Source organism: Tachypleus tridentatus, chromosome 8, assembly GCF_004210375.1.
Source record: "Tachypleus tridentatus isolate NWPU-2018 chromosome 8, ASM421037v1, whole genome shotgun sequence".
In the NCBI taxonomy this organism is placed as follows: Eukaryota; Metazoa; Arthropoda; class Merostomata; order Xiphosura; family Limulidae; genus Tachypleus; species Tachypleus tridentatus.
The window spans coordinates 76,617,649-76,645,572 of NC_134832.1; the positions used below are offsets into that span (position 1 = coordinate 76,617,649).

The following is a 27,924-nucleotide window of genomic DNA, read 5'->3' on the forward strand; positions in this document are numbered from 1 at the left end:
TAATTAGTAAATAATTCTTTTATTTTTCTGATACATTTACTGCTAGTTTAGAGCTTGTGAATAAACATTTCATCTAGTAGCTTTTTAAAAGCTCTACAAAAAGTAATTCTTATACAGACTTTTCTACATGAAAATATATTTGTACCCAGTTTACCGATGCTAGTATTGGTTGCTGTTGCGTCCTTCTGTGTATGTGTGTTTTTTGTTTTGTTTAAGAAATAAGCATCATGATTCACTGACTACACCCCTTTTGCTTACGGATATTTAGGTTTTCGTAGCACAGTCATGCATGGTACGAACTTCCTTCAAAAGTATTCAGACATCCTTTCCGCTGAGCCACTCCAATGATCGGGAAAGTCCAACTAATAGAGAGCTCATAAAGACAAAAAATACCAGTTTTAGAAGAGCATACGTTTACAACTGATCTAAATACCCGAATAAATACTTACATAGCATATTGTTAAATGGGGAAGACATTAGTCTTTATCCAGTATATTAAAACTTACATTGAGTAAAATTTAATGGAAATATACTTCACTTATACCTAAGTTGGGTTGGCCCTTTCCATCGAAACCTGACCTTGGAACAACAGAACACTAATGCTAAAGGAGTGTTTTTTTTTTGTTTGTTTGAATTTCGCGCAAAGCTTAGCCCCTTATATTTGCGAGGTAAAAATTATGTTTATATAGCTATAGCGTAGCTACTTATGGTATTTAACGTTTTTTACACAGTTTACATTCTCATGATGAAGCATTAGCATTTTTGACTTGAAATATCTGCATGCAACGGCTTCTGTTGACACTTGGTAATTGGAAGTCCGAAGCCATCGGTTTAATACGTCGGATTCTTTATATTAGGTATCTGTGATTTGTTGGCTAGTGTTTAACAATAAACAAAAGTATACAATCCACTTGCTTTAACATATTAAAATAAGTCAAATGAATATACAAACCTTTGTCACATAGTTAATCACCACAGTTGTATCCAAAGCTATAAATAATCATCTCTTTTATTCAAATTCCACAGTGTTTCAATTATTTTAAAACACAACTGACAAGATGAATTATTATTCACTGTTCTATTATTACAATACAGTCTGTGCTCTGTAGATGACAGCTGAAATTATGGAAGAATTTATTGCCCATTCTTTGCTTCAGAGGATCAGAGCAACAGATATTGTATGTACCATTACAAAGATACTCATCTGGATTATCTCAAAATGAATTGCTTGGTCAAGGGTATCATGGAGAATTCACCATGACTGGCCAAATATTTGATGTTTAAAAAAAACGTTCGAGACAAGCAAATCAAGACCTGGTACAGTCATTGTGCGAGTCACCCACTTATTCTTGGTATTATAAATGCATGTTTAGTTCCAACAATATGAAACTGTATTTATCAAGTTAATGAAATAACTATTCAGATTTAAACAAAACAAACTATAAAAGGTGTTGCAAATAGAATCTTTTTTCCTCTATCTCTCTCTCTCTCCCGAAGAAAAACTTTTGTAAATCTGAGGACCCTTGCAAAAATCGATACGTGTGATGATGCCGTGTTCGAAACGTAACTATCAAGTAATTAGTGTATCATTAAAATAGTTTTTATCGCATTATCATAATGTTGAATCGAGTTCAAATTCGTGTTGCTTCTGCTGCACTCAGGCTTGTACACATACGCTTTAATAACTTTCAAAACTTCGAATCATCTCATTGCAATGATAAGATTGAATATCCTATGTCAACGAAACTCTTTGCAGAAACTTTGCAAACTACTGAAAAAAAGGCCAACGTTGTTGGAATTCTGATTTCAAAGAGTAAACTTTGACAATGAATTTAAGCAGATTGTTTGATGAAAGCGACGGCTTTCAGCTCCTTTAGTGCAATTTGTTCACAACAGGCAAGTGTTTTTACAACACTCGAAAAATAAATTCACAGTCACATGAATGTGCATGGTTATGTAGAAAGAAAAGAATACGTTGGTAAAAGTGATAAATATGACAGTGGAAAAGGAGTGAGAGGAGTTACACGAATTTAGTGACAGACATGAGAAAATGCGCTGTGAATGTAGCTTTTGATACAGCAAGGACTAGAAAGTGCTAAGAGTAAGACGCCAGGAATCATTATGCCCGAGCTATTTACCACATTATAATATTATTTTAAATATCACTTTCAAATTTGAATCTTTGCAAAGGATCTAAACTTGACTTATAAGCCCCTCCTCTTCACGGTGTATTCTAGGTTGAAAACGAACAATTTACTTCATTAACGCAAATGAAAAACGTTCCCTACAATTTTCTACCCCATATACACATTCCTGGAAAGGAATCGAATACTCATAGTGGACTTTTTTTAAGCACAAAGCTACACAATGGTATACTAACTGTGCCAACAGAAGAGACTGAGCCAATTTTTAGTTATAAAACGCCACGTTTACACCTGAATTATAACGAGACATGTGATATAATAAAAGTACAACAAATCAAAATGTTTTGTAACTGACCAAAAATTGTATAATTTCGAGCACATAATAGAAACGTTTCTAACAAACTTTATCTTTACTTTTAACACAGATAGCGACGCTGATCAAAAAGACGTTTTATTGAAAAATACCAAACGCCTAACAACGTGTTTCTAAACTTTTTTTGGAGTAACAAGTTAAAAAACATAAGTGTAAGCCTGGTTTTAACTTTAAAAAATCACCGTTTATTTCTTAAGTAGTCCACTGCGCATCTCCCAAGAAGTTTATAATAATGTGTAAGCTACATTTTGCTGTTGTAATTCAAAACCCTTAACCTTTTCCCACAATATGAGAGTCTATCAGGCAGACTGTTTCAAACTTATCGGCAAGACTTTTTTATAATTTTTTTATTATTATTTTAAGAACTGTGTTGTGGTTTAAAATTTTGTGCTTGAATCGTTGTAGTTTACTCACAAATATCTACTGCGTTTTTCTTAATGAACATTATTACCAACAGATGTCCCCATAAAGATCTCATAAGTTTGTTTTTTGAGTTTGTTTTGAATTTTCGCACAAAGCTACTCGAGGGCTATCTGTGCTAGCCGTCCCTAATTTTGCAGTGTAAGACTAGAGGGAAGGCAGCTAGTCATCACCACCCACCGCCAACTCTTGGGCTACTCTTTTACCAACGAAAAGTGGGATTGACCGTAACATTATAACGCCCCCACGGCTGGGAGGGCGAGCATGTTTAGCGCGACTCGGATGCGAACTCGCGACCCTCAGATTACGAGCGCATGCCTTAACGCGCTCGGCCATGCCGGGCCAAAGATCTCAAGACAAGCACCTAACGATCGAAACATCGACCTACTTAAAGTTCGTTATCTCCATTTGCATTCAAATACTATAAATGGTATACCTAAGAGTGTATTCCGCGTCTCCACAACTACGTTATCAGTTGACTTAAATTATAAGTCTGATAGTAAAGTATACACGACATTCAAGTAAATTTATCTTAACACAAATTCTCACAATAAACCGTCTATGTTCTGCACATGTCGGGGATCAAATCCCCGGATTTTAGCGTTGTGTGAACTTACCGATGACCCATCGGGAGACTACTAACGTAAGACATATATTTAGCAGATTAAAATTTGATACTTCTAAGTACATGAATACAGTTTGCTACAGATAAGACTTGCAATCACGAAAAATTAATTAAAATCCAGTAATCTTCAAGAAATTTAACAGAACAACTTTTCCCATGGTATATATGAAACTTTTATTGTTTCATTTGTTTTGAAAATCACAGTGAGAATCGTAATTACATTTTAACAGATAATAATTTAAAAAAACATTTAAAGGAACGATAAAATTTACGTTGGTAAATATTCAACACTAGGAAATTCATTTACCCATGCGTTTCATCAATTTATACTTTACGTACTGGAAATTACTTTAGAAACTTAAATAATACGAACAAACCATTACGAGCATAGTGAACACCGAAACACACACGAGACAAGTGAATTATATTTTTACGGTGTATGGCAGATTCCACAAGTTACAAGATTAAAAGTTCGGGTTTGATTCACGAGACAAGGCTGTATAGACAGCCCATCGTAAAGCTTAAAGCAAAATATGAATCTACACAGCAATGCATATTTCATGAACGTCACGCTTCACTATAATGTTTTATAACAACAGCTGTGTTAGACCTGGTAAAGAAATTAATCTGCAATGATATAAAACGTTATGATATAACAAAAAAACATTCCTTCTTAAAACGCAAAAGCCCGTCAAATAAACAGAAACTACTACCATACCAAGCCAGTTTTTGCCAATTTTCAGAAATATAATATAGTGTGTTAAATGTCCATGAAATTATTATACCAAATCATTCTGATAAAAAACATCTCGCTTCATTTCATTTCCTGTCAAAATCCATGTCTTTTAGAGCTTTCGTTAACGAATTATATGTTAGAGTATTTGTCAAATTTACGGAAACTACTGGAAAAGAGAGAGAGAGAGAGCAATTAGAGGGCAAGTAACTTATAATTTTTTTGACCTAATTTTTAACTTTCACTTTATGTTGTCGAAAAGCTTTTTGCAGAGGTTAAATAGCAGCGGTATCTGAAGACTTGAATTTGTATCCTGTATAAACAAATTTGTTAGACTGATTTTTTTTTAATATAGTCCATGAAAGCTACGTATCATATACTTCAAATTTTATATGTTGACAATGCTGTATTGGCCCTTATCACATATTCTGAAACCAAAGTAATTAATGTTGTATACATACTGTTTGTGGAATAAACTAATATTTTTGCAGTTTTAACTGCTTCTGTATCTGATCTAAGCGCAAGAGTTAAGTGTCACTAATAAAATGTGGTTTAGGCAAAAAGAGTCATAACAAACAGCTGATGGTGGTTTACATTAGTAGTTTGACAATGATGTTCTGTGATTAACTGATCGTATCGTCCGAGTCTACTGATAAAACGGGCTGTTCGTGGTTCGATCCAGTTGTCCCGCTTGTGTATCTTCCGAATATAATAAATATGTATACATCAGCGTTGATGCTTAAAAAGGCGATTTAAAGAACCACCGTTTTAACATCAATTATTAAACACTGAAAACTTTAGTGATCGTAAATCGTGTGGTGATAAAAGTCTTGATGCATGTAGCTGTACAAATCCACCAGTTTGTTCAAGGTATACGTACTTCAGGCTCAGTTGGAACTGAGCCAAACCTCCCATCAGCTGAGAAAAAACAAGTAAGACATGCATGCATAATAAACTACTTTGGTGTAACTGACAAATCAAACAAAAATACACATTTATCGTAAGAAAAACCATCTAAATCTATCCCTTCTGAGTAACCAACATAACTGTATCTTCATTATTTACCAATGTTTTTTGTCCCACACGACTTTGTTTCTCTTCCACAGTACAATTAGTTTCTATGCAGTAAATGTTTAATTATTTTGAGATGTTTTTAAAACATCTTATTTTGGTACTTTCAATACAACGAAATTTAAAACATCTTTGCTATAAAAATATTTCATGGGTTGAAGTATATGTAATCTTAAACTTAGATTTTATGACAAAATGCAATTTTTAAATTCAAAACTTGGGCACCTTATTTCATAGTATTTAGTATTACTCATTGTCCTCAGAGAACGATATCTATAATAGCTTTTGACTAACTAGTGTTTATATAAACGTTCATTACTAATACAACAATAAATGGATTTACTTCTCAGACATGGATTCATTACTGTAATCGCTACAAATTGTTATTAAGGTCAGATCAAAATATCTGGAATCAAGTTAATTCATGTTTAGGGAGGTTTTGTACCAAACACATAAAATATGCAACATTACCTTTTTAAAAACTATCTTGAACAACTAGTTGTCAGCATGTGATTAAAACTTATTATAAGTGCCAAATCGTGTTAAACAAAAAGGACTGAGAGTGCATTCAACTGTACTCCAATTAAGGATAATGAATGTCCACCTTCACAGACTGTTTCTGGTGTTGTTGATTTCACCAAGGAATTCTGTTCTATATACTTCAGCATTTCTCTGGGAGTTTTCTATAATCAGAGCATAACAAGGAATCCAAAAGGTGAACAAATCAATCAAAAACAAAATTCTTGGAATACTTGTTTTTATCAGGTGTGTAAGGCAAGGTCCGAAGTTTTGCTGAATAATTTCTGGCAACTGCTTGAAGGAGTGTAAATTCAACAGAAATCAATTTGTATGCTAATTTACAACTGTTGTAAAGATGCAGGCACAAATGGCCACAATGATAAAAATAACAGTTTTAAAACTACCAGTTCCATGTATTTTTCCTAATTGCTGTAACTGTTTTCAGCACCATTAGTTCCAATGACATAGAAGAACGCATTTATATGTCCAATTTCATTTCTAAATATGATATCGATATTCAAGGTAGGTTGTAAGCCATGACAAAGTTGATTTATGGATTAATTTGACACTGCCTATTGTGGTTGATAAAAATACATGATTACAGTGTTATTTTGTTATTATAACACCAAAAATCCCAAAATGCTTCAAATATTTCTCAAATGCAAGTGACATATAATAGCATCACCTATAAAGTACAAACAAGGTTAAATGATTTTAACAAAACACATTATCAACTGTAGATTTTAATTTAACTGATACATCCAAACTACTCTATTGAAAATCACCTGCACTATATTAAACAAGTATTAAGTTTTTGAAGAAACAGTTTATTAATTAAGAGGTAGAGAAAAAACATGCTGTCATACAATACACAGTTAACAGTAGGTTTAGTAAAAAGTTTTGGAAGTCCAATGATTGAGCATATTTAAGTGATATCATTTCTTACTTTGATAGGTTTATTTTGTTTGCAATTAAGCACAAGTCTACACAATGGGCTATCTGTACACTGCTCACCACAAGTATTGAAACCCAGTTTCTAGCATCATAAGTCCACAGACATACCTCTGTGTCACTGGGGAGCTGTTTTGATAGGAAGCCTATCATTCAATCTCACTGAATATGCTAACTTTCACACCTGAAAAACAAGAACATGAAACAGCAATGGCATTCAAAAATACCTAATGTTTTCAAAAACACAACATGACTACAAAATCTAGTTGTAGCTCTTTTATTATCACAAACATACCATATCAAAATGTCACTCTTTTGCCCATGTTGACCTTGTTGTCCAAAAGGTACTCATTTGTTGCTATAGAAGATCTTTCTCTCCACTTACAATTGGTCACAGAATCATCTTCACAAAACACATGGTGAAAATTAACCAGCACTGTATGAAACAAAGGAATTTCCTACCTAAGAAACCTAAAAAATATATCATAACCTACCACCAAAATATCTGGGCACTAGAATCACTTCCCCATATTCTTGCAAGGTTGATAACATCCCAAGCAATTATCATATCAAAGAAAATGATAGTAAAACAAACACACATTAGAAACATCTTAGCAAGGCTAAAACTTTGGAATGTCATAGTGATGCATGACTTCCGTAACACCCTATATACAGATAAATGTAAGTGATGGACAATTGTTAAAGTTGCTCTAAAGCAGATTAGATTCAGAAGTGTTAAAAGTAATTCCAATAACCACATACATAATGAATGATTAAATCTATTCATCTTATGGCACAAACTAATTAAACAAGCAGCAGTAAAGTAACAAGAAGTTTATTCAAGTTTCCATTTTGTTAAGTTCAGACATTAGTCAGTCTACAGTGTACAAAATTATTCACATGGTTGTAATGTCTGTATGGTCTTCACATCTATGTTAATAAATTAGGGGATAGGTAATTTTCACCAAACCCTGGTGTTTCATGATAATATGGGTTATTCACTAGACTAGTCAAAATACTGATATTAAATTCCTCCAAAAGACTGAATAAAGCCATTTCATCTTTACCACAATTATAAAAAACAAAAAAACACCACTGAAAATTCACAAGAATGGATACAACATGATATTTGCTAATATGTATGCATTAAAATAAGTTTAATATTACAGTCCATTATAATGCACCCTGAACATAAAACAAAAATAGAGAAATACTCTTAATATTTCACTGTAATTAACTGAAAATAAAATATGAATCATAATCACTGACTTACTTTTTCTTTTATACTCCGTATAATCTTATATAGTAAAATAACTTTCCCATTTTACATGTACAGCAAAATCTAACCAGTGTTACATTTATTTACACACACACACACACACACACACACACAAATACAAGCTAATATAAAAAGCATTGTTATAAAAATAAATAAAAGAATGACCTATATTTCCAGAATGCAACTTTATTAGCTTAATATTTTGCAATTATAGCTTCATCAAATGTGACCAAGTTAGATTAAAATGGATAAGTAAACCGGTAGGAAATCAATATCTCCTGACAAAACTGTAATAACAAAATATTAAGCCGATAAAGTTACACTCTGGAGATATACGTTGTTATTCTATTTATAATTATAAGAATATTTCATGATAAACTCCAGTCGTGTTAAACAAATTTAGGAATAATATCAAAAACATTTTCCAAGGTATTTAAAACACAGCTAGAGTCATATATACCTTAATTTCATTTTGCCTTTCTCTCCTCCTAACATTTCATCAAAATTAGATTTTGCTGTCTTAAAAAGAAAAGTAAATATGTAATGACAAAAACAAATTGCATCACTTTAAAAGACATTTACAAACATTATGAACCTGTAGTGTTCATCTTACATTAAATTAAATGCCAGCTTTTAAACCAATGTCCAGCAATCACTTAAAATAATGCTTACCTTCAATATATGACATTAATATACCAGTTGAACATAGTCAGATTTTTTGTCTTCAGCCAAATGAAATGCAAAATATTTCTTTTAATAAAACTGGAAGAAACAACAAATACATAAATGTGAGTAATTCTTGTAAATGTCTCTTAAGTTCGAGACTCAGCATCCATGAACCAGTGCAAGTCTAAAAGTAAAATGCTAATTATTTTCTAAGGAACCATATTTATTTATTACCAAGTTATTTCTTTAAACTTCTCCAGACTGAAAAGTTATTTTAACTTAATGTTTGCTTTTTATTGTTGTTGTAACTCCATCATCATCAATATTGGGTAATTCCTATAGGCTTGTTCTGTTTTTTACCCTCTAATACATATCTTGATCAACTTTGTTTTTGAATAATATCTTTTCACTAGAGTTTGACCTTTTAAACTAGACTTTGTTTTCCCAAGTTTCGCTTTAAAATTTCAATATTAGTTCAACTCGTTCACAACCTTTTAGCTTTGTTCACTTATAAGACAAACTGGAAGAAAGATCTTCATAAACATCTCAGATTATTACATACTATACTTCTGAAAAAATTATCAAGGGTAACTTTTTCAAATAAAACAAAAACTGGCCAGTCCAAAAATTAACAAAACTAAATTCATTCACTAGAATTACATTTTGTACAAAGGCAAATGATCACTGCATGTACAATAATTTGTGTAATAACATCTTCACAACTAATCACACGTATATCTACATCATAAAACTAATCACATTATATATTCTGCTATTTAGCATATTAATGAGTAAAGCTGATATTGCAATGCAACAGTATTAACTTACTATAACTTACACACATTTATATATAAATTTATTAATCTGCTGACATTAACCCATAACAAATAAAAAACACTTCCACTTCTATTAATATTTTGTATCTTTGGTATATAAATACAACATACCAATGATAGATTTACACATCCTGAACAAAATAAATACAAACAGGACAAGAACCACATGATAACAGTAGTTGATAATTGCATGTTTACTGTTTAGTACCCAATGGTACAAATCATGAAATATTGCTAAAATTCTACTAAAAAGAAATGAGAATTACAGATTTGTTTTTGGTTTTTTCCTGTTGCATACAGCATTTTATGAAATAAAATTGTAAACTTGCAAGATGCATATGGAGACTAACTTTTATGTACATATAATACTCAAAGGCAAGGGTAATGAGAATGTAATACACATCAATCATTTAAAGGGAGTCACATTGTCAAAATATACCTTTACACAGGTAATTTTTCATAGATGATGCAAGATAAAACGTATGTGTGATAACTGATGATGCAAGAGAAAACCTTAAATTAGTAAAGAAAACAAGCCACAAAATTTATTAATACAATAGCAATACTCCAATAATATGGTGCACTCACCTGTCCCCATATAATTCACCAAATCTCAATCTTTGACATTAACTGAATTGATATATTTGATGTCTAACTTATTTTTTTGCTTTCAGCTCAGGCAATAACCAGATAGATCATTCAGCATTTGGTTAGTGAAAATGGGTGTTTTCTAAAAGTACTTTCATTTTCCTCCCACATCCAAATTTTTGGGTATGAGAATGTACAGATCCCCACTCACTGTTTTTCCTTTTTTTTTAAAGAAGTGAATGACCCTCCATCCTCTGCTTTCTATGACATGACCTCTGTTGTACCCCTGCCACTCTCCTCAATGAAACACCCTGTGCACGAGTTCTTAATTTTTTTTTGGTGATTCTTAACACACTGCCCGCACCCCCAAGTATTACTTAAATCATTAGCAGAATGAAGAGAAGAATTATTCTGAACACCCCAGTTGCTTATTTACTGCAATGGGCACTAACCCGAGGTAAAAAGATTCAAATCAAAAGTTCTACCACCTTTTAGGTTAGGTTAGTTCTGCTGGGAAAGAGAACCCATCAAAAACAGTCAGAAGCATTTCTATAACAAGGTCAAAGACCTACATTTCAAGGTCAGACAGGCAGTCTTAGTTCTGCATACTCAGAGCCAACAACAAACCCACTTGATGATGGAAAGGACCTTTTGAAGTACAGGAAATTATCAACAGAATGTACTATAAAGTGAAAGTAGATGTGATCACCAAGATCTACCACACCAATCTGCTGAAGAGGTACTTTGAGAGAGAAGACCATAAGATTGCAGTTACTGAGGTACAGATGAAAATGACAGGTGTGGTCTTAAACCTAGTAAGTGTTTATCTTGCATAATGAAGTCACTGCCTTCTGGTTCTGCAGGTGTGGCTTTCATAAATGCAGAACCAGAAGACAGTGACTTCATTATGCAAGATAAACACTTACTAGGCTTAAGACCACTGGGTAGAGATGGGATAGAGAAAAATGTCAACATAAGTAAAGAACTGACTGACACAAAAAAAGATAACTAAGATCTACTGTGCTAGCATACAAATAAGTTACAAAAGACAGACTTCAAACAACATAAGACCAAGATGAAGACAAGTGATGCTGTCAAGATAAAATCCTACTGAAAATTTTATGTGAAGAATAACAAATGAACTGCAAATGTTGGTGCAGATACAAGGAGATTTAGTGTACAGACTAAGAACAGATTTTGTATATTGTGTAAAAAAAAATATTTTTCTTGATGAGAGGCTTATTGTTGGATGTACAAGACTGTTTAGTGTAAGTATTATCATTTATTTTGTGACTTAATATTTAAAGATTATTTATTTTCTATGATATGAGCATCGAAGGTTGTTTGAAAAGTGCGAGTTGTAACAAATTTCACTACATAACTCTGTACAAGTTGTGTGTTTTGTATGCAGTTAGACTGTAATATTGTTGCCACTGTGTTACTCAAATCTCTCATATTTTTCTCATTAGTTGCAAGAAGAGAAAAAGTAAAGCTAAGTGAGAGGTAATTATAAAGTTAGAAGTTTAGTCAGAAAACATTATGTTGGTGAAAGTAAAAGTTCAGTTAGAAAAAAAATGTTAGAAAATGTGAAGCTAGCCAGCATGTAATATTTTAAAGTGGACTTCACAGGTTAGAGATAAGGAAAATAACTTGTCTTGTTAAAAGGTGTTCTAAAGCCACGGAACCAATCTATATGGACTTTGATGAAAAAAACTATTTGAAGTTAAGGATAACTGTTGTAACCAATGGGTTAACTAACTGATTTATTCTCTAGTACTACTGTGATAAGAGTAGAGAAAAATAACTTGTCAACTGTATTCTAAAGTAACTGAATCAGCCTGAGTGGACTTTTGACAAGATAATTATTTTAAGTTTTAGATACAACTGTGGTATCCTATCATGTAAATTTTTGTATATACACATGCTTTAAAATAATACACTGAAAATAAGTGGATTGTGTGCTGTCCATTTACTGCCAACAAGTCACAGATGCCTATTGTAAAAATATCCCAACCCATTCACATAAACACACACAGAAACCTTAACATACAAAGATTTTAGAACAAGTAAATTTCTTCCATTGCATTATATATATACACATACTTTATTTAACAAGTTCTGTAGTTTCTGAACAAGTAACTTATCATTCTGAACAGCAACAAGATTCTCACGCCTTTACATGAAAATACATTATAATTTTTAAACCTTGAAATTCAGCAACTGATTATACAAATAAATTCTACCTTTTACTTATTTTAAATAAATGGAAAAGAGAAAACTGAAAAAAAAACATTTTCAAGGTAATATTCTATATACTTCAAATGTTTTAAGCTTCTATCAATACACTATATGGCTCTCTCTGATTAAAATTATGCATGTTCCAGTTAGAAATATAAGTTATAACCCAATAAAACCTTGATAATATCATCACTTAGTACTAAACTTTTCAGTGTTTTTTAACTTTAATTAATTGATTTTATGATTTTCTAACAATTAAATGAGCTTAGTTCATAAAAAATCTGTTACTTTTTTTTATAAACATTTTCTATATACAGAAGGGATACTAATAAAAATCCAACAGGAAAGCACCAAATGTTACTATTCAATGAAATCTTCAACATTTATAAATCCACCCATTATGTACATAATACTCAATTAAAAGGTCTTTACACAATAAAATTAAGAAAGAAGTCCAACTCTTTCAATAACAGCCTATGCCTAGGCTTCCACTGCCTTCTAAAGATGATTTACATTTGTACAGTGTACATGTACAAACTTGACAATACCCAATTAACCTATCACTACAAAAATAACAGCTGAAGTAGATGATATATTTATGTAAAATAATTTGACTGGTTTCACAAGACAATGGAAACTAGTAACTATGAAATTTTAGAAAAGAAAAACAAATTAGACTAAGTAGGATATATGAATACTTTAACAACAGATAAAATAATTTCAGATGATATTCATACTGTAGTAAATCTAGTCTATTGTCCACAACTGCCATTGCTATTATTTTTTTAAACAGGGACAAGAATTTTATGAACAGTCAAATGCTTATTTAAATTCTAAGTTCAAAACAGTGGCATACCAGTGAGAAATTTTAATAAGATATTATTATGCAAATATAAGCTGAAATAGCTTTTTGACTATTGATTGGTAAATATTTATTAATAAGGAAACTGTATTTTATATTAAAAATGAACACTTCTATAAAATTTGAGGATTGTTAACTAATCACTTTTGAAAAGATTGGTTAAAATTGATTTAATATGGCTGATAAAGATTATGATGACTGCTTAAAAATACACAACATTAACTTATAATAAAATCATGCTGAAAATATTTCATTCCTTAAGCTTGTGATTTAAAACAAAACAAGATCACCTTGCTTTACATAACACCAAAACTAAAGAGATCTTTACATACAAATACATGTTAGTGTTAACTGAATTTAATAATCTTTGTAATATTTTAAAATATCCAACTTATTAGTGCTATTATTAATATATATTAATAAAAATTAATCAATTTACTTTGCATTTTTTGTTATCTGTAATTTCCCACTTCCAAGTACTTACTATACTGCTCCTGGTATATATGAAATTTAAATATTTGTCTGCCAAATAGACAATATATTGTTAAATTGAATACCTGACAAAATGACTAAACAAGCCCAATGACAAAATTGTCATTATAACCCTAATTTAAAAATGTTTCTGTTAGTAGCAACATTAATCAATTAGTTATGACAAAGATCTATGTTAGTAGTTTAAAATACAGTTTTCGAATTACTGTATTACCTTCACATTAAGTTTATTAAACCAAAAAATATTTAAAAAAAATTAGATTATTACTCACTCTCCCCTAAAAGTGAAGTAAAAAGAGTAGCTAAATTACACAAAAAATATCAATGGTTCATTTTATGTATCCAGTTGTAAACATCCTAAAAAAGAGTTAGCTTACTACATAAACATTTAGTGCATGTTTGCTTCAGAGATTATACCTAACATTTTCCTAAACTAATTTCTAAACAAGTTAACTATTACTATTTTTTAATAAGATTTCTACTGTTAAAAAGAAGACAAATACAAATTAGATGTTATAGTATGTGCATTAAGCCTGGTGATATTAAAGACAAGCACTCTTGTTAACAGGGTGACCATAATCATTTATAAATTGTTCTTCAACTACTTCTGTGCAAAATTACCAAATTACACCAGGATTTCTCCCTCAACCACAGGAAAACTGTTTTAAGATAGCATAACAAAAAACAAGAAATTCTGGTCAGTTTTCCTTAGAGATGTTGCATATGCCACTGGGAAGTTCAAAATCTACCATATCCAAATATGTAATCCATAAGATGGTAAAACATTTCACTTAGATGTTATCAACAGTTAAAGACACAGGGTCTCAGGCGGACTGTACCATCTTAATAACAATAGTCATGCATACAAAGTGGCTTTCTGATTCTCAAACAAATTATGCAACCTTTCTTCATTCTGTATTTGATATTGGAGACCTTAGATTTAATCTACTGACATGGTAAAAAGCCAATACTATTACCATAACTGCCCTTGCACATCAAGAAGTACTAGGGAGATTCTGTTGATTATGTAGTCAGTCATAACTTGGGCAATTTTACATTCAATTTGGAAAATTTAAATAACAACTCCCATATCTCACCCCATATGCTACATCCTATGTTAGGTTTCACTAAAATCAGATAAATCCCAAATTTGTTTATATACAATTTCTGCCAACAAGGCAATTCCAGTTGAAAGAGAGCTCTTACATTAAATTCTTAAGAATATGGAGTTATGATTTTCATAATAAAAGAACAAGGTTGGTTTACACATTTATTTAATTACTAAACCAAAATTTTCAAAATTTTATGTCTAAAGATAGTATCACAAAAATTGAACTATTACTCAATTTACAACCTTTAAATGTTAATTTGTACACTTTCATAACATACCATGCTGGACTACCACATTGTAGATATGCCAATGATTCCACGTAAAAATAAATTTAACAAAAACATATTAAAAGTGTTTGAACAAGTTATAAAATTGGGATATTACTTTATCAGTAAATTTAAGTTACTTCAATTTCAATATTTTACTTGATGGTTATATTTATTACAACATGACATGACAATATTGAATTTAAGTATATTTTTCATAATACCTATTCAAACCATTAATATACACATGCTTCAAAGATAAGCACTTCAAAAATAGTTATAATTTCAATTTTTGACAGTTGTTTTTCAGTAATTAAATACCTAACTCATGCAGCTTTCCAACATGTCTTTCAAAATTTAAGTTACTTTCTCTAATCGTAACATATCACTATGCATGTTTACTTTTCACTACAACATGAAACAATGAAAACTTTCATTGTTCACTATGCTAATGTTGTACATATCTTACAGAAAAGAACGTTACTCTAAGCTGGAATAATGAAATTCAACAGTATGTTTATTTATTATAAATTTCATCTTCAAATAAGGCATATTTAACAACATGAAGTAACAAATATTAATTTTAAAACAAAGAAGTTGTAAAGAATGCATAATGACCTTTACTCTCAATTAAATACAACATATCAATGTTCCAAGTCAAGACGATGGACTCTGACTCTCTGTTTATAATGGTACTCCTTTAGATACGCTTTTAAACTTTTTGGTAGTTGCAATTTGTTAATGGTGTCATAAGTTACTCTGTTAGCAATTACAGCACGACAGAGATGCTGAAGTGCAAAGGGAAAAGTTCGATGAAGAGGTATGGTAAGCATAGGTTCAAAAAACATACAACAACTTGGGTCTTTATAATGTTCAATTAGACCACATACAGTACTGGAAGCAAAAACTGTAGGATCATGAGAATCAAAGCTGAATTTGTGATTCCATTGTTCAATTCGAGCATGTAGAGATCTTCCATAACGCCGAAAGCTTACAGAGAAGAGATATTCTTCTTGGGCACTATCTCTTAGCAAGAATGTGCCCTCTGGTTTGTTCTCCAACAGCTTTTCAGCCTGATAACGGTCCATCTTTCCCCAATAAAAGCTACAGTTTGTAATTTCTAATAAATCTGGAACTAGACAATGCATGTAGTCTACCTGAGAATGAGGAAAAGGAAAACGCATCTGAAATCCTTCAGTTGTCATCTCATAAAATCTAGCCAACATTTCTTTGGACATGCCAGCTGCCTCAGTCAATCTTTCTAAATAAGGATAAGGAGTAATGTTCAACTGGTTTTGAAGTGCCCAAGTTAAGTCACCCAGTTTCACCTCAGTAACTTGACCAGCATGAACAGTCTGATAACCAGGTGGTGGGTCTACTCCTTCTTGAATTTCTCGGGCACGTTCCTGTCGAGCACGTTCATCCCAGTCATCAATGGGATATTTCTCAGGGTTAAATCTGGTCAAATCAATGATAGGAGAATTAGAATTAACCTTTTCATTTCCACCTCTAAAAAGTGTTAGTCGTATGGGTGACATTCGTCTTCGATTTGGAGGAGTTGCCTTAAAAACAAGTCCTGCTCCAAGATGATGATCTTCTGTTCTACGATAACCAGTACAAATGCAAGCACCACAACCAGCTGTTGGCTCTGCAATATCAGAGCTTGAAGGTCTCCTGGAACATGTTCCAAATCTAAATGCCCAAGATCCTTTTCTTTTTTTTGGTGGATCTTTAGCTATCCCCTTTCTTCGTCTTCCAAATGTTAGTGTACGTAGTTTTTTCTTAACACTGGGCTGCCGTTCTAACCGGCTGGAAGAATTTTTCTCATTGTCATCTTCCTTTTTTGTCTCAGGATCTGGGTCTTCAAGAATTTCAAAATTTTGAGTATCTTCTTCTCTCTCTTCACCTGAATCATCATGTTGTTCAGATACATTATTATCTGACATGTCAATAGCTTGTACTGGAAAATACCCACTTACTTGATTAACACTAGCTGCTCATCCATGCATCAAATACTCCCAATTTTTTCAGTATTTGAAAACAAACACCACTGCAAACCCTAGAAAAAAAAAACAAATGTATAAGAAGGTATTTTTCGCAACCCTTAAAAAAATTTCAGCAATTTTAAATCCACAATTTCTTTCAACAGCCAATTTAAAATAAAACTTAATGGGAAAGAAAAATATTTACAAATTATTAGTCCATATCTGGTGCATTCATGCCTTTACATAAGTTAGAATTGTGATTTCATAATTTACGAAAAGATAAATCTATACACACTTTTTTTTTATTTTATATTTTAATTAAAGGTTTAAGTAAAATATAATTTGAAAAAACTATTTTAAATGAAGATCAAAACAACCTAATTAGTTTTATGCAATAATAAACATCACATTCCTATATCTCAAACAAGCTGAGTACCTGTCCCTTGGACAGAAGTTGTGTCAAGTCATGATTAATGAAAGGTTACCTTAGGACATGAAAAGTTGTTTCCCTTATATGTAATAGCAAAAAACATAAAAATGCCAATAAAAACCTCAAAACACAAAGTGTGAAGCCACTAAATTGCATGTATCTCCACACTGACCCAACAAACCTTCATATCAAATTGGTGAAAACCCATCAACAGAGAGCAAAGTAACAGGAAAAATGCAAAAACTCCCAAAAATAACAGCAAAAACTGGAAATGTGTGTAAAACTCTCCTTGGACCTAATAAACTTCTATATCAATTTTGGTGAAGATCCAGTCATATCCTGAGTAGTAGTTACATGGACATATAAACAGACAGTACTATATTTATATAGATGTAATAGATCCATAAATAAGCAATATTACCACTAATTTAATTTAGCTCTGCATATAAAAAAGTAGACCATCTGATAAAAGATACAACATTTCTATTTGAAAAGAAAGAGAGAAGTTTACAGCCAGCCTAGTATATCCTGTAGAGGTTAGAAAATTAATCACACCCAAGTCTTGAATGCTAGAATAAATAAAGATATTTATTTGGAAGAACAAAAACAAACCATTTAATGTTAATTATTTGTACTGCTTGTCATAAGTGAGCTGAAAGGTGGGTTTAATACTGTTTCGTATGTGAATATGGCTTTTTATTCAAGATCATCCTGAGTTGTTTTTCTTAACACAGTAAAAAAACAAATTATAAATGTTCTTTTCACTTTTCAGATGTTTGGATATTTGGAAAAGTAACTATGCTAATCTACTAAGGATTATTAAATTCAAAATCAGCTAAACATTTCTGGTAGCTCAGACTAAGATACTTTATTCAGTCCCAAACATACAAATATTGCACAAGGGTTGTAAAAATGGACCCATCAAATAGTGTACAGGGACTGTTTGGTTGATGCCATCTCTCAATTCTTCGTTCACAAAACAAGATGATGAGTTATTTTTTAATGACAAAATTGTATTGTATTTGTATCAAAAAACCATTTCACAAGCTAAACTGACACATGTTCACAGTGTCATTGAATTATGACAACCCTTAATCAATATGGCAGCCTTTAGTGGCAGAAAGTGGTTCATCAAATGTAATTAAGGTCATCATCAAATTTACTAAATCTCTTCTTGCTAATCTCAAATTGTTAATAATTAATATTAAATTTTATAGTTTAAAATTTAGAGCATTGACTTAGTTTCTCAGTTACAAATGTTTGATGTATAAATATAACAATATATTTCCACTAAAAAGTCCTATTTCTCTACACATAAAACTGCTAATCTAGATCAATTAACGTATCAGAATCATGGTGGTCAACAGTCACACAAAGTTTGTCTGTGTATAAAAACAACTGATTGTGTGATCAATGCCACAGCAAATAATAACAGGATCTGAATACAAAACTATTTATTTCTTGAAAGAATAAAAACACCAGTAATGAACTCAAAACAATGGACATCATGATAGACTTGAGGGAGGATGGCTCTAACAAGACCTCCTAAAACTCATTTTATGGATACTTTCTAGCACCAGTGTCATGGTAACAGCAAAATGTGAAAGATGCTTTGTTTTGCTACAAGTAACTTCACTACACAAATTTACACACTGTTTTCTCAGCATGTTAGAAAAGATATTCTAGCAGCACACATTCATTTACCACTGCACATAAAAAAATCCATTGTAACAAGTGTGACACTTGAATGAACAAAATTTTGAATTTTTATTTACTGTTTATATTCTATGCCAGTTTAACTTTTCCCACAATCATAAAGTAGTATACAAGATTACTGACTTTAAAGTTTTATGCCCGATATATAGGGAAACTGGTGTGTAACAAATGCAGTGGAATTGCAATTTATACCATAACTGAGTTTTAAGGTACTTACAGAAGTGTGCTGAGCTACTGAACTTCAGCCAAACTATTTTCTTTTAATTTTATGATACATACTTATTTTATACAAGCAAAATTTTATGGCATTCTTTCCATAAATTCAAGACAGGAAATGCCTAACTGGTATTATAGATGTGATACTGGCATTTTATATGGCAAAACTTTATATACAGTAGATGAGACAAATATAATGAGCCATTCACATTTATATTGTTCAAACACCCATGATCATTAACATAATTAACTAAAGCTTTTAAAGTCACTTCAATGCACATAATGATTCTAAAGACAAACAACGTTTGCTATATTTTTTCAACAGCGAAAGTTTACAAAGGAACCAGATTTTAAAAAGAAAATAAGAAATCATCAGCATTAGCTCAAATTAAAGTATTTATAAATTAACTATTTACTAAAGTTTTATTAAAACTAAAAACACAAAAAATATCTTTTATCAAAATATGAAATAAATCACAGTGGTGTTCCATTAGATAAATGTACTGTAAATTATGTGACATTAACATTAAGCATACATGTATTTTAGGCTCACTGCAATAGAAGCTATTTTTTTAGAACAAATTTTATCAAAGATCTTAACTTTCATACTTTAGAATAGTGTGGACATTTGATGTTATTGGAGTGACTATTGTTTTAATAAGTAGTTTGTCATTTCATATTCACAGTATTTGTTAAGCTGCTTGAAGGTTTTCACAGACCAATAAAACACCACCAAACAAGTGACAACATATGGAACTATACAAATTTAAATGATGTGACAGGTTAAATGCTTTCAGAAGAAAAACATCACTGTAATTTGTGAATAATCAGTGATGTCGAGAAAACCCACTTGTAAAGAAAAATATACACGTACAGACGGCTGGTTTGACCTTCTTCAGTCATCATCAGGTTCACAAAGAAAGAAAGAGGTAACTGACTGGAAGCTGACCACATGTTTGAAAGGGGTTGTGTAACTGAGTGTCAGAATGTAGAGGGCATGCTTAGATGTCTAAATATATAATTTTATATTATTTAATTTGTTATAATCATTTTTCAAGAATTATGACCACCAACTAGCTTTGTTCAAACATTATAATACACAAACTTGCAAATACTGAAAATAATAAAAACTAAATCAAAGTTCTTAAGAGACCTTACAAATTAAACATTTTTGATAACAAATAAAACAATTCAATTTCATTATCAATTTTGTTTTCATAAACTGAAAGCATTAGTTAAGGATTAAAAAGATGTTTTATATTTTTATTGAAATAACATAAATTTTAGATTTGACCTTATGGTTAGCTTTCATCTGAACGAGTCCTGTACAACCATTATCAAAGATACATTTCACATGAATATGAAAAATATAAGAAATGTGTTACCTTTTAAGAAAACTACAGATGATTTTGACGTTAATAAAAATTACATTGTTTTCCAAACTTATATCTAAATCCTTTATAATTCCAAAACTTTACACGTCAAATAAATTGGAATTTTTGGAATAATTTTGTAGCTCAATGCATATTATAATCCTAATATGGTAGATAAAGAGTCTTTCTGAATGCACATAAAGACTGCAAAAAATTTAATGAGAAACCAGTGAAAGAAGTTTATACAAGCGCATGAATGTTTAACTGAACAGTTGTCAACTATTACATTTAGTGTCCCAGATAAGTTTTGACATGATTATTTTACTCCAATAAACTATAATGCTGAAAACTTGCATATTTTCAGTTTGACTTTTTTTTTACTGTCAAACAGTTGACATTTTGACACTTTCTTGCAATGTTTACAAGGTGCTCATTTTCTCTGCATAAACATCCTATTAACTCATTCCATACAAATTGCAGGTCAAAGACAATGCCATCACATTTGTTGACTCGCATTTAAAACTATATGTAACTACTATTTTATGAACTTATGTCATTCAGTTTGGTATGAAACTGCAGGTTATATTCAAAGTTTCATATCATACATTATTTAATTTCTTTATTTAAAAGTAAATATTAAAAAAAAACATCTAAACATCACATAGTATGTTGAATGTAGAACTGGCTGAAATGAAATGTTCTTGACTTCAAAATACAGACTATGGTTTTGTACAAATTAGGAACTTAAACTATTGATATTGAAAATCTAGAATGTAATAAAAGAATCAAACATAATGGTTCTGCACATCTCTTTCAATTTTTGGAAACAATCCCTTACTTCTATGCATAACATGAATAGCCAATCAAAAGTTCAGAATAATCCCCAAGTAGTTTTCTCAGACATTTTCAAATATAATGACATCAATTCTTTCTTTCAAGACAAACCTTCATTGCTGCAAGTTAAGTCTTTATCTAGTTTAAAATTTCATATCTTTTTAAATCCAAACATGCTTATTTATTAAACTTGATAAATTATTATGGAATTCCACTGCACTCACATAGTTTTTTTTTATTATTCAAATGTACATAGACAAGAAAACTAAAAAAGATATTTCACATTTACCAAGTGCAAAATTTCTTAAGATGTAGCATGTTACAACAAGCAGCAATTGAGTACAAAGATCATAATTACAGTCGTTTGCTATACTTTTGTATTTACTGTCCTGTGTTTAAGAAAAATAAGTTTAAAAACTTATTTCTAAACAGTAATAATGTATTATAGCTATAATGTGACTGCATTTTAAAAAATATTAGTCCACTAAAACACAACCAAGTCACTTTGTAAAGGTGAGTTTATATTCTCAGATACAGTAAACATGAGTGTACGTGTGATGCATGATTGTCACTTCTGTAATGTTAACCAACAATGGCTGAAAGGTCAATATAATAAAAAAATATATAAAAATGAATAACCTTATGACATTTAAGCCATTTAAATTAAACATTTGTAATTTGAAGTTATAATATGTAGTCATTCTTGAAAAAAAGCACAATTTATATCTCCTAATTTTCATCAATTAAGAGATCAGTCAAATTACTGACCATGTACAGAAAATCCTATTCAGTACTAAAAATAACAAAATAACTTTCTTTCAAAAAAACATTTAATAATTATATAACGTTTATAAAGATTTCATGTGTGAAATCTAAAAATTTCTGATCCATAAAAGTATTTTTAATCTTAAAATGAAAATTATTCTGCATGTTGGATAGTCAACATTACGAAAGGAAATTTTACAAGAAAATCTTTAAAAATTCTTAATACTTAATTCAAAAACCTGATATTTAGTATACAACAGCCTTGTAATGTTTATTAAAAACATGCAAAATGCTGTAAATATGTGCATACATTATAAAAAGGTATAGCATAACTACTTATGGATATACTTGGTGGATTCCATCCAGCCTTTCATTTATAATGAAAGGGTTAAAGACCACCTAAAGTAATTACAGCTTAAAATTCACTATAGCAAGCACTTTATTGGCATTGTTCAATAAAACTAAACTCACATAATTTCCACTTCAACAACTGAAATTACAGGTAATCACTGCATAACTGGTCAATCATGGGGAATGATCTCCAATGCTTTTTTCCTTTTATTACTGATAATGGCATTTTTTTAATTTGGACTAGTAAGTATACACATACACATGTATCAGTGAATACTATGTATATTTACAGGAATACTCACCTTTATGAAGTACTAATTAAATTTATCATAGTTTTAACAAAAGCATTAATGAATTGTAAAGAAATTGAACTCAAGGAGTTGTATCCCTAAACCTAAGCATTTCAAGAAGGTTCTTGGATTTAGAGCTTCTTTGCAGTTTTATATTTAGTAAATTATTATAATACACAAGTTTAAAATTTTAAAAGACGACCTGGTAACAAAACATTCCTGGACACAGCAAATGAGATATGATTTAATAAACCTGTGACAGTGTGATGACAAGTTGTTTTAATTTTACTTTTTTCTAACTATAATGACACAAAAACAAGATAAATATACTAAGAAATATTTAAAAAAGTAATACAAGTTTAAATTTCAAAAATAATTTAAGTTTTTCTATTAGTCCTACATTTTGGATATATAATTTCAGGAGGTCTGTTAACAGCAACAAACTTTAAAAATAAGGAAGAACAATATAAAAAGCATGAATTACAGAAGAAACTCAATCATAAAAAACTCGTAGATAAACAAGTGACTGAAATGCCTCTTTTTGTTACACAGTCATTTGATATTTAGTTTTTCAGTACAAATAAAACTCCTTAAGACTGGTTATAGCTTAAAGATCATTTTTATGAACAAAACGTGAACTATAATTCAGACTGGTGTAAAAGAGGATATTTAAAAATTCATTTACAATAATTGGTAACTAGTAAGCAACAAACATTTCACCATTATTAAAAAATGTAAATTTCACAATTTATTTAGGGACAAAAATCAGTAAGATAATGTTATGATATTGCCATAATTAAAAATAATAAAACATTCCCTGATAATTTCTGTAGTTATTGTTCAAAGTTATGAATAAATATATATACAGAGACTGATTTCAGAAGAAACCGATCAGCTGGTGGACAACAATTGCCAGCATAACTTTCTGCTCTTATAACCTGTAACTGTAGGCCATACAGGTTTAATCTCTTGACTATTATCCCTTATACATAGGTATTTCACACCCCCTTTTGAAGTCTATTACTGTTAAACAATAAATATTTTGTAAATGTAAAATGATGTAAATGCAAAAAAGAATGCAAAGAATAATGAGTTTGATTCAGCTATACATAGATCATCCCTACACGACTTTTAATATTTAGAAGTTAATGTTACACTGTAAAATGCACAAGTATAGAATGGTTATGAGGTTAGTTAAATCAAGAGTCTGTAATAATCGAGTCATGTTTTGCCTCATCTTGGTTTGTTTGGTACACAAGTCCTAAGCTCTTAATTATACTACACTGATACCTAACTTAGCATGACCATAATATTATGACAAACTGTATACCAACATAACTTCCAACTGCAGTAATATTATTTGAACTCAAGTATGCATTTCACAGTGTAACATTAAATTTTAATGCTGAAAGTCATGCAAGATTATCTATGTATAGCTGTACCATCCCTATTTTACTGTTTGCATACTTTTTTTTGCATTATCATCCATACATAATTTTGCATTTACAAAATGTTTTATTACTTGTTTTGTGATGTTTTACCCCCTGACTGAAAGTTGGGGTACGCAATTATATTGACTAGTAATTCCTGTTTTACTTCATACTTAAGTTTTTCAAAGGAACTCCAGATTTCTCTATGAGAAATACTAGCTTCCAGTGATAATGACAATCACACAAGAATTATGATTTTTTTTAAAAATTACTACTAGTTATTATGACTAAGTGATGACATTATCCACTGCCCATAAATACATAAAGTGGAGTTAAGTTTAAATTAACATTAGTAATGAAGTACTTATAGAGTTATCTGGATTGAAACAAGAAGAAATATGAACAATTTGATGGATTGATCAATTTATGGTTTGGTATTTTAAATGCTTTTTTTTTTTTCCTTTTTGGGTACAAAAAACAAATAAAGTGGTAGTCATCTTTTGATTTTTGTCACTGTTGATTTTTTTAATGTAAATATTTATATTATTCCTATTTAGTATCTTGACCATCCCTACATATAGTCTACCAACTCTATGATAACTTCTAACTTGGTATTTCAAAATAAATGTTCTTATCAATATTCTCAAAGTCTAACTAGGTTTCAACAATTCCCATTAAATAAGCTTTGAGACAACTTTTGTTCTCTGTATTCTAAACATCAGAGTAACAGTCAAATTTCTTTAAAACTAATATTTAACTTGACCATTAACATTTTCTAAACTTCTAACTTCTATAAATATTCTTATCAATTTGCTATTTCAATATCTCAAGTTTTCTTACAACAATGCAAATTTAAACTATTTCTTAAGTTTCTTCAAATAATATCCTATAATCTAATCTGCTCAAGTGGGAGCTCATTTCTAACATAATTTACCCTTGTATAAAAACTAACTCCAAAGTCCAATCTAGTCCATCTCTGTTCTGAATGTATCTCACAAAAACTTTAATTTAATCCTTGCACCCTGTTAATTGATTTATTCCTACAACTAACCTGAAGGAATACTCCTAAAACAGCTATACATATATTTATATTACTACACCTCTGATTAAGTTCTTTATATTTTAACCAACTCTTCCAATTTACAGTTTCCAACATAATTTGCTGCTATGTTACAAAGAGAAAATGCTCCTTGGTTCCAGCAATTAAACTGTCAGCATCCACTATGATAATTATGTACATGGCAAGTGAATTACAGTCCTAGTCTTTCTGTGCTTTCTACTCCAACATAACCACCATTATAAATAATGAGATTTTCCATTACATAAACCTACTCAACACCTCCTTCTTCAATGCAAACAGCCTGAATGCTAACCAAACCTATCTTTATAGTTTTAACTCTTTTATTGTTGTGCAATCTCAATCATTTTTCTCCAAAGTAGCCTCTACCATAGTTCTATTAATTTCTATTTGTAACCTAATATTTTCTTCCTCTAATAGTATGATCTTCACCAAATCTACCTCTAATTTATCCTCAAATAAGCAAACTCTGCAACAGAACTGAACCAAAGGAAAAACACATGTGAAACACAGATAAAAAGACGAAACTCTGTTCAGCAATAAAAAGTATGTAGATAGTTTAAAGGTGGTTTAGTTGTTGATGTTTTAGATGACAGTTTTAATGGGTTGAAATGGAGTTGATTTTTTAAGTGTAAAGATACACAATGGGCTATTTACATTGTCTACCACAAGGACGTTCAAACTGTTCACTGTTGATATTTCAGTGTCCATCTTGCATACATTGTTATCTTTTAATCACTTATATTTATTAGTTTATTTTTCATTTCTACTCTAGCTGCTATATTTGTTTCATATTCTACAAATACAAATTCAATATCACTTCAAAATTCTGGAATTAGCCAAGTCTGCAACTGTTGCCATGTGTAACTAATGCCAATGAAGATGCTAACATATTTGGAAACTTACTGTATATAGACTTGACAAAATTCAAGTGGAAAACCTTGCAAATATGAGAATTTCATAAAGTTAATTCAGAAAAAAAATCAAAGAATAGACAGCTAATTAATATACTCTAAATTTTTAGAATTAGGAAATAAAGGTGTAAATAATACTGACCTATTCACAACATTAATAAATTTAACTTAAAAATATCACATCAAATTTCATGTCTAATTAGTGTTATTTGCACAATAATCATTTCCAGACTATTCAAATTCTTTAAATACAAGCTCATATACTTACACCACATCAGTGTTTTATTATAAAATAATAATTTTATTTTTGACATAACATGTAAAGATAACTATACTTAAATTATCATTAATGTATCATAAGGATTTTGACTTTTGGTACTTTCTTAGTTACTTTAACTTATATATGTGGAATGTCCAAACACCATTCTTCTAAATCGTTTCCAGTATTACTGTTACTATGATTAACATTACAATTCTAGCTGTTTTGAAACTGGACTTAAATTTAAAGTCATTTCCTGTTGTTTTTTCACATACTATTGACTTCAGTGTGACCTCGAGTTTATTTTCTCCATCTATAATAATTAATATTACTTAGATAAAATAGCAACAGTATAAAATATCACATCACACATTCCAGGCCTCGCAAGAACAACTAAAAACTGAGAAACTTCATTAACCAAAACTCACATTTAGGCTTAACGGCACCAGGAAACGGTGGTCCATTTAATCCACCACAGCAGATCAAACCCTAATAGTGCTATATTAATACTAATACGGATAAATACAAACCTGGCTTCCCCCACAACTCTATCATTCATGGTTGTCTCGCATCACGATTAAACTACTTAATAACTCATAAAATTCAAATTTAACTAGTATGTATTATTACTTGTAAGAATAGTATACAACTCGCATCTCTTCTCCACAAAGCAAACCCTACCTTTAACAGGAAATGACGATTTCAACCTGCAACATCACAGCAATTTGACGTCATCGAGTATTTGCTGAACTGTGCCGAAAAGGACATTTGTGATAAAACTATCGAAATGCATGCCACGCCCAAGTATTTTTTATGTATTAATTATAATCTAATAAATCATAATTTAATAAAAAATTTCGCACAAGGAATTAAAATGTTCAGTTATGTGTAATACAAAATACAGTACATTTTATTTCAGTATTTATTTATGTGCAAATCAACAATTATCTGTTAAGCCACAACAACAAAAAATACTGGTCTCAAATGTTTCAAAAAAAAAATAAGGCGACGAAAGTGTGCGTGTTTTTTGTTTCTTTTTAATGTGGTTATAAAACAGATTTTTTCATTCCCAAAATGTGTTTAACGTTTAATTTGTTCCTTGAATAAAA

General features: G+C 30.6%; 1 protein-coding gene across 11 annotated transcripts; it reads right to left on the reverse strand.

Annotated features, from left to right (window-relative positions):
* On the reverse strand, window positions 1-27,612 carry LOC143222721 (suppressor of cytokine signaling 5-like). 11 transcript variants are annotated; one of them, XR_013012435.1, is made up of 5 exons: window positions 27,346-27,490; window positions 15,793-17,233; window positions 8,788-8,877; window positions 6,832-7,020; window positions 1-6,049 (listed from the first exon to the last, which is right to left on the reverse strand). XR_013012435.1 is itself a non-coding variant. In XM_076449621.1 (2 exons), the coding sequence occupies exon 2, from the start codon at window positions 17,118-17,120 to the stop codon at window positions 15,819-15,821; it is 1,302 nt and encodes a 433-aa protein (XP_076305736.1). In that variant the 5' UTR covers window positions 17,121-17,233; window positions 27,497-27,612; the 3' UTR covers window positions 1-15,818. The 11 variants fall into 11 exon arrangements, 3 of the variants coding, with proteins under 3 accessions (XP_076305736.1, XP_076305735.1, XP_076305737.1); XR_013012430.1 differs by having other exon boundaries at window positions 1-7,020; XR_013012433.1 differs by having other exon boundaries at window positions 1-7,272.
* Window positions 27,613-27,924: the final 312 nt, after the last annotated feature.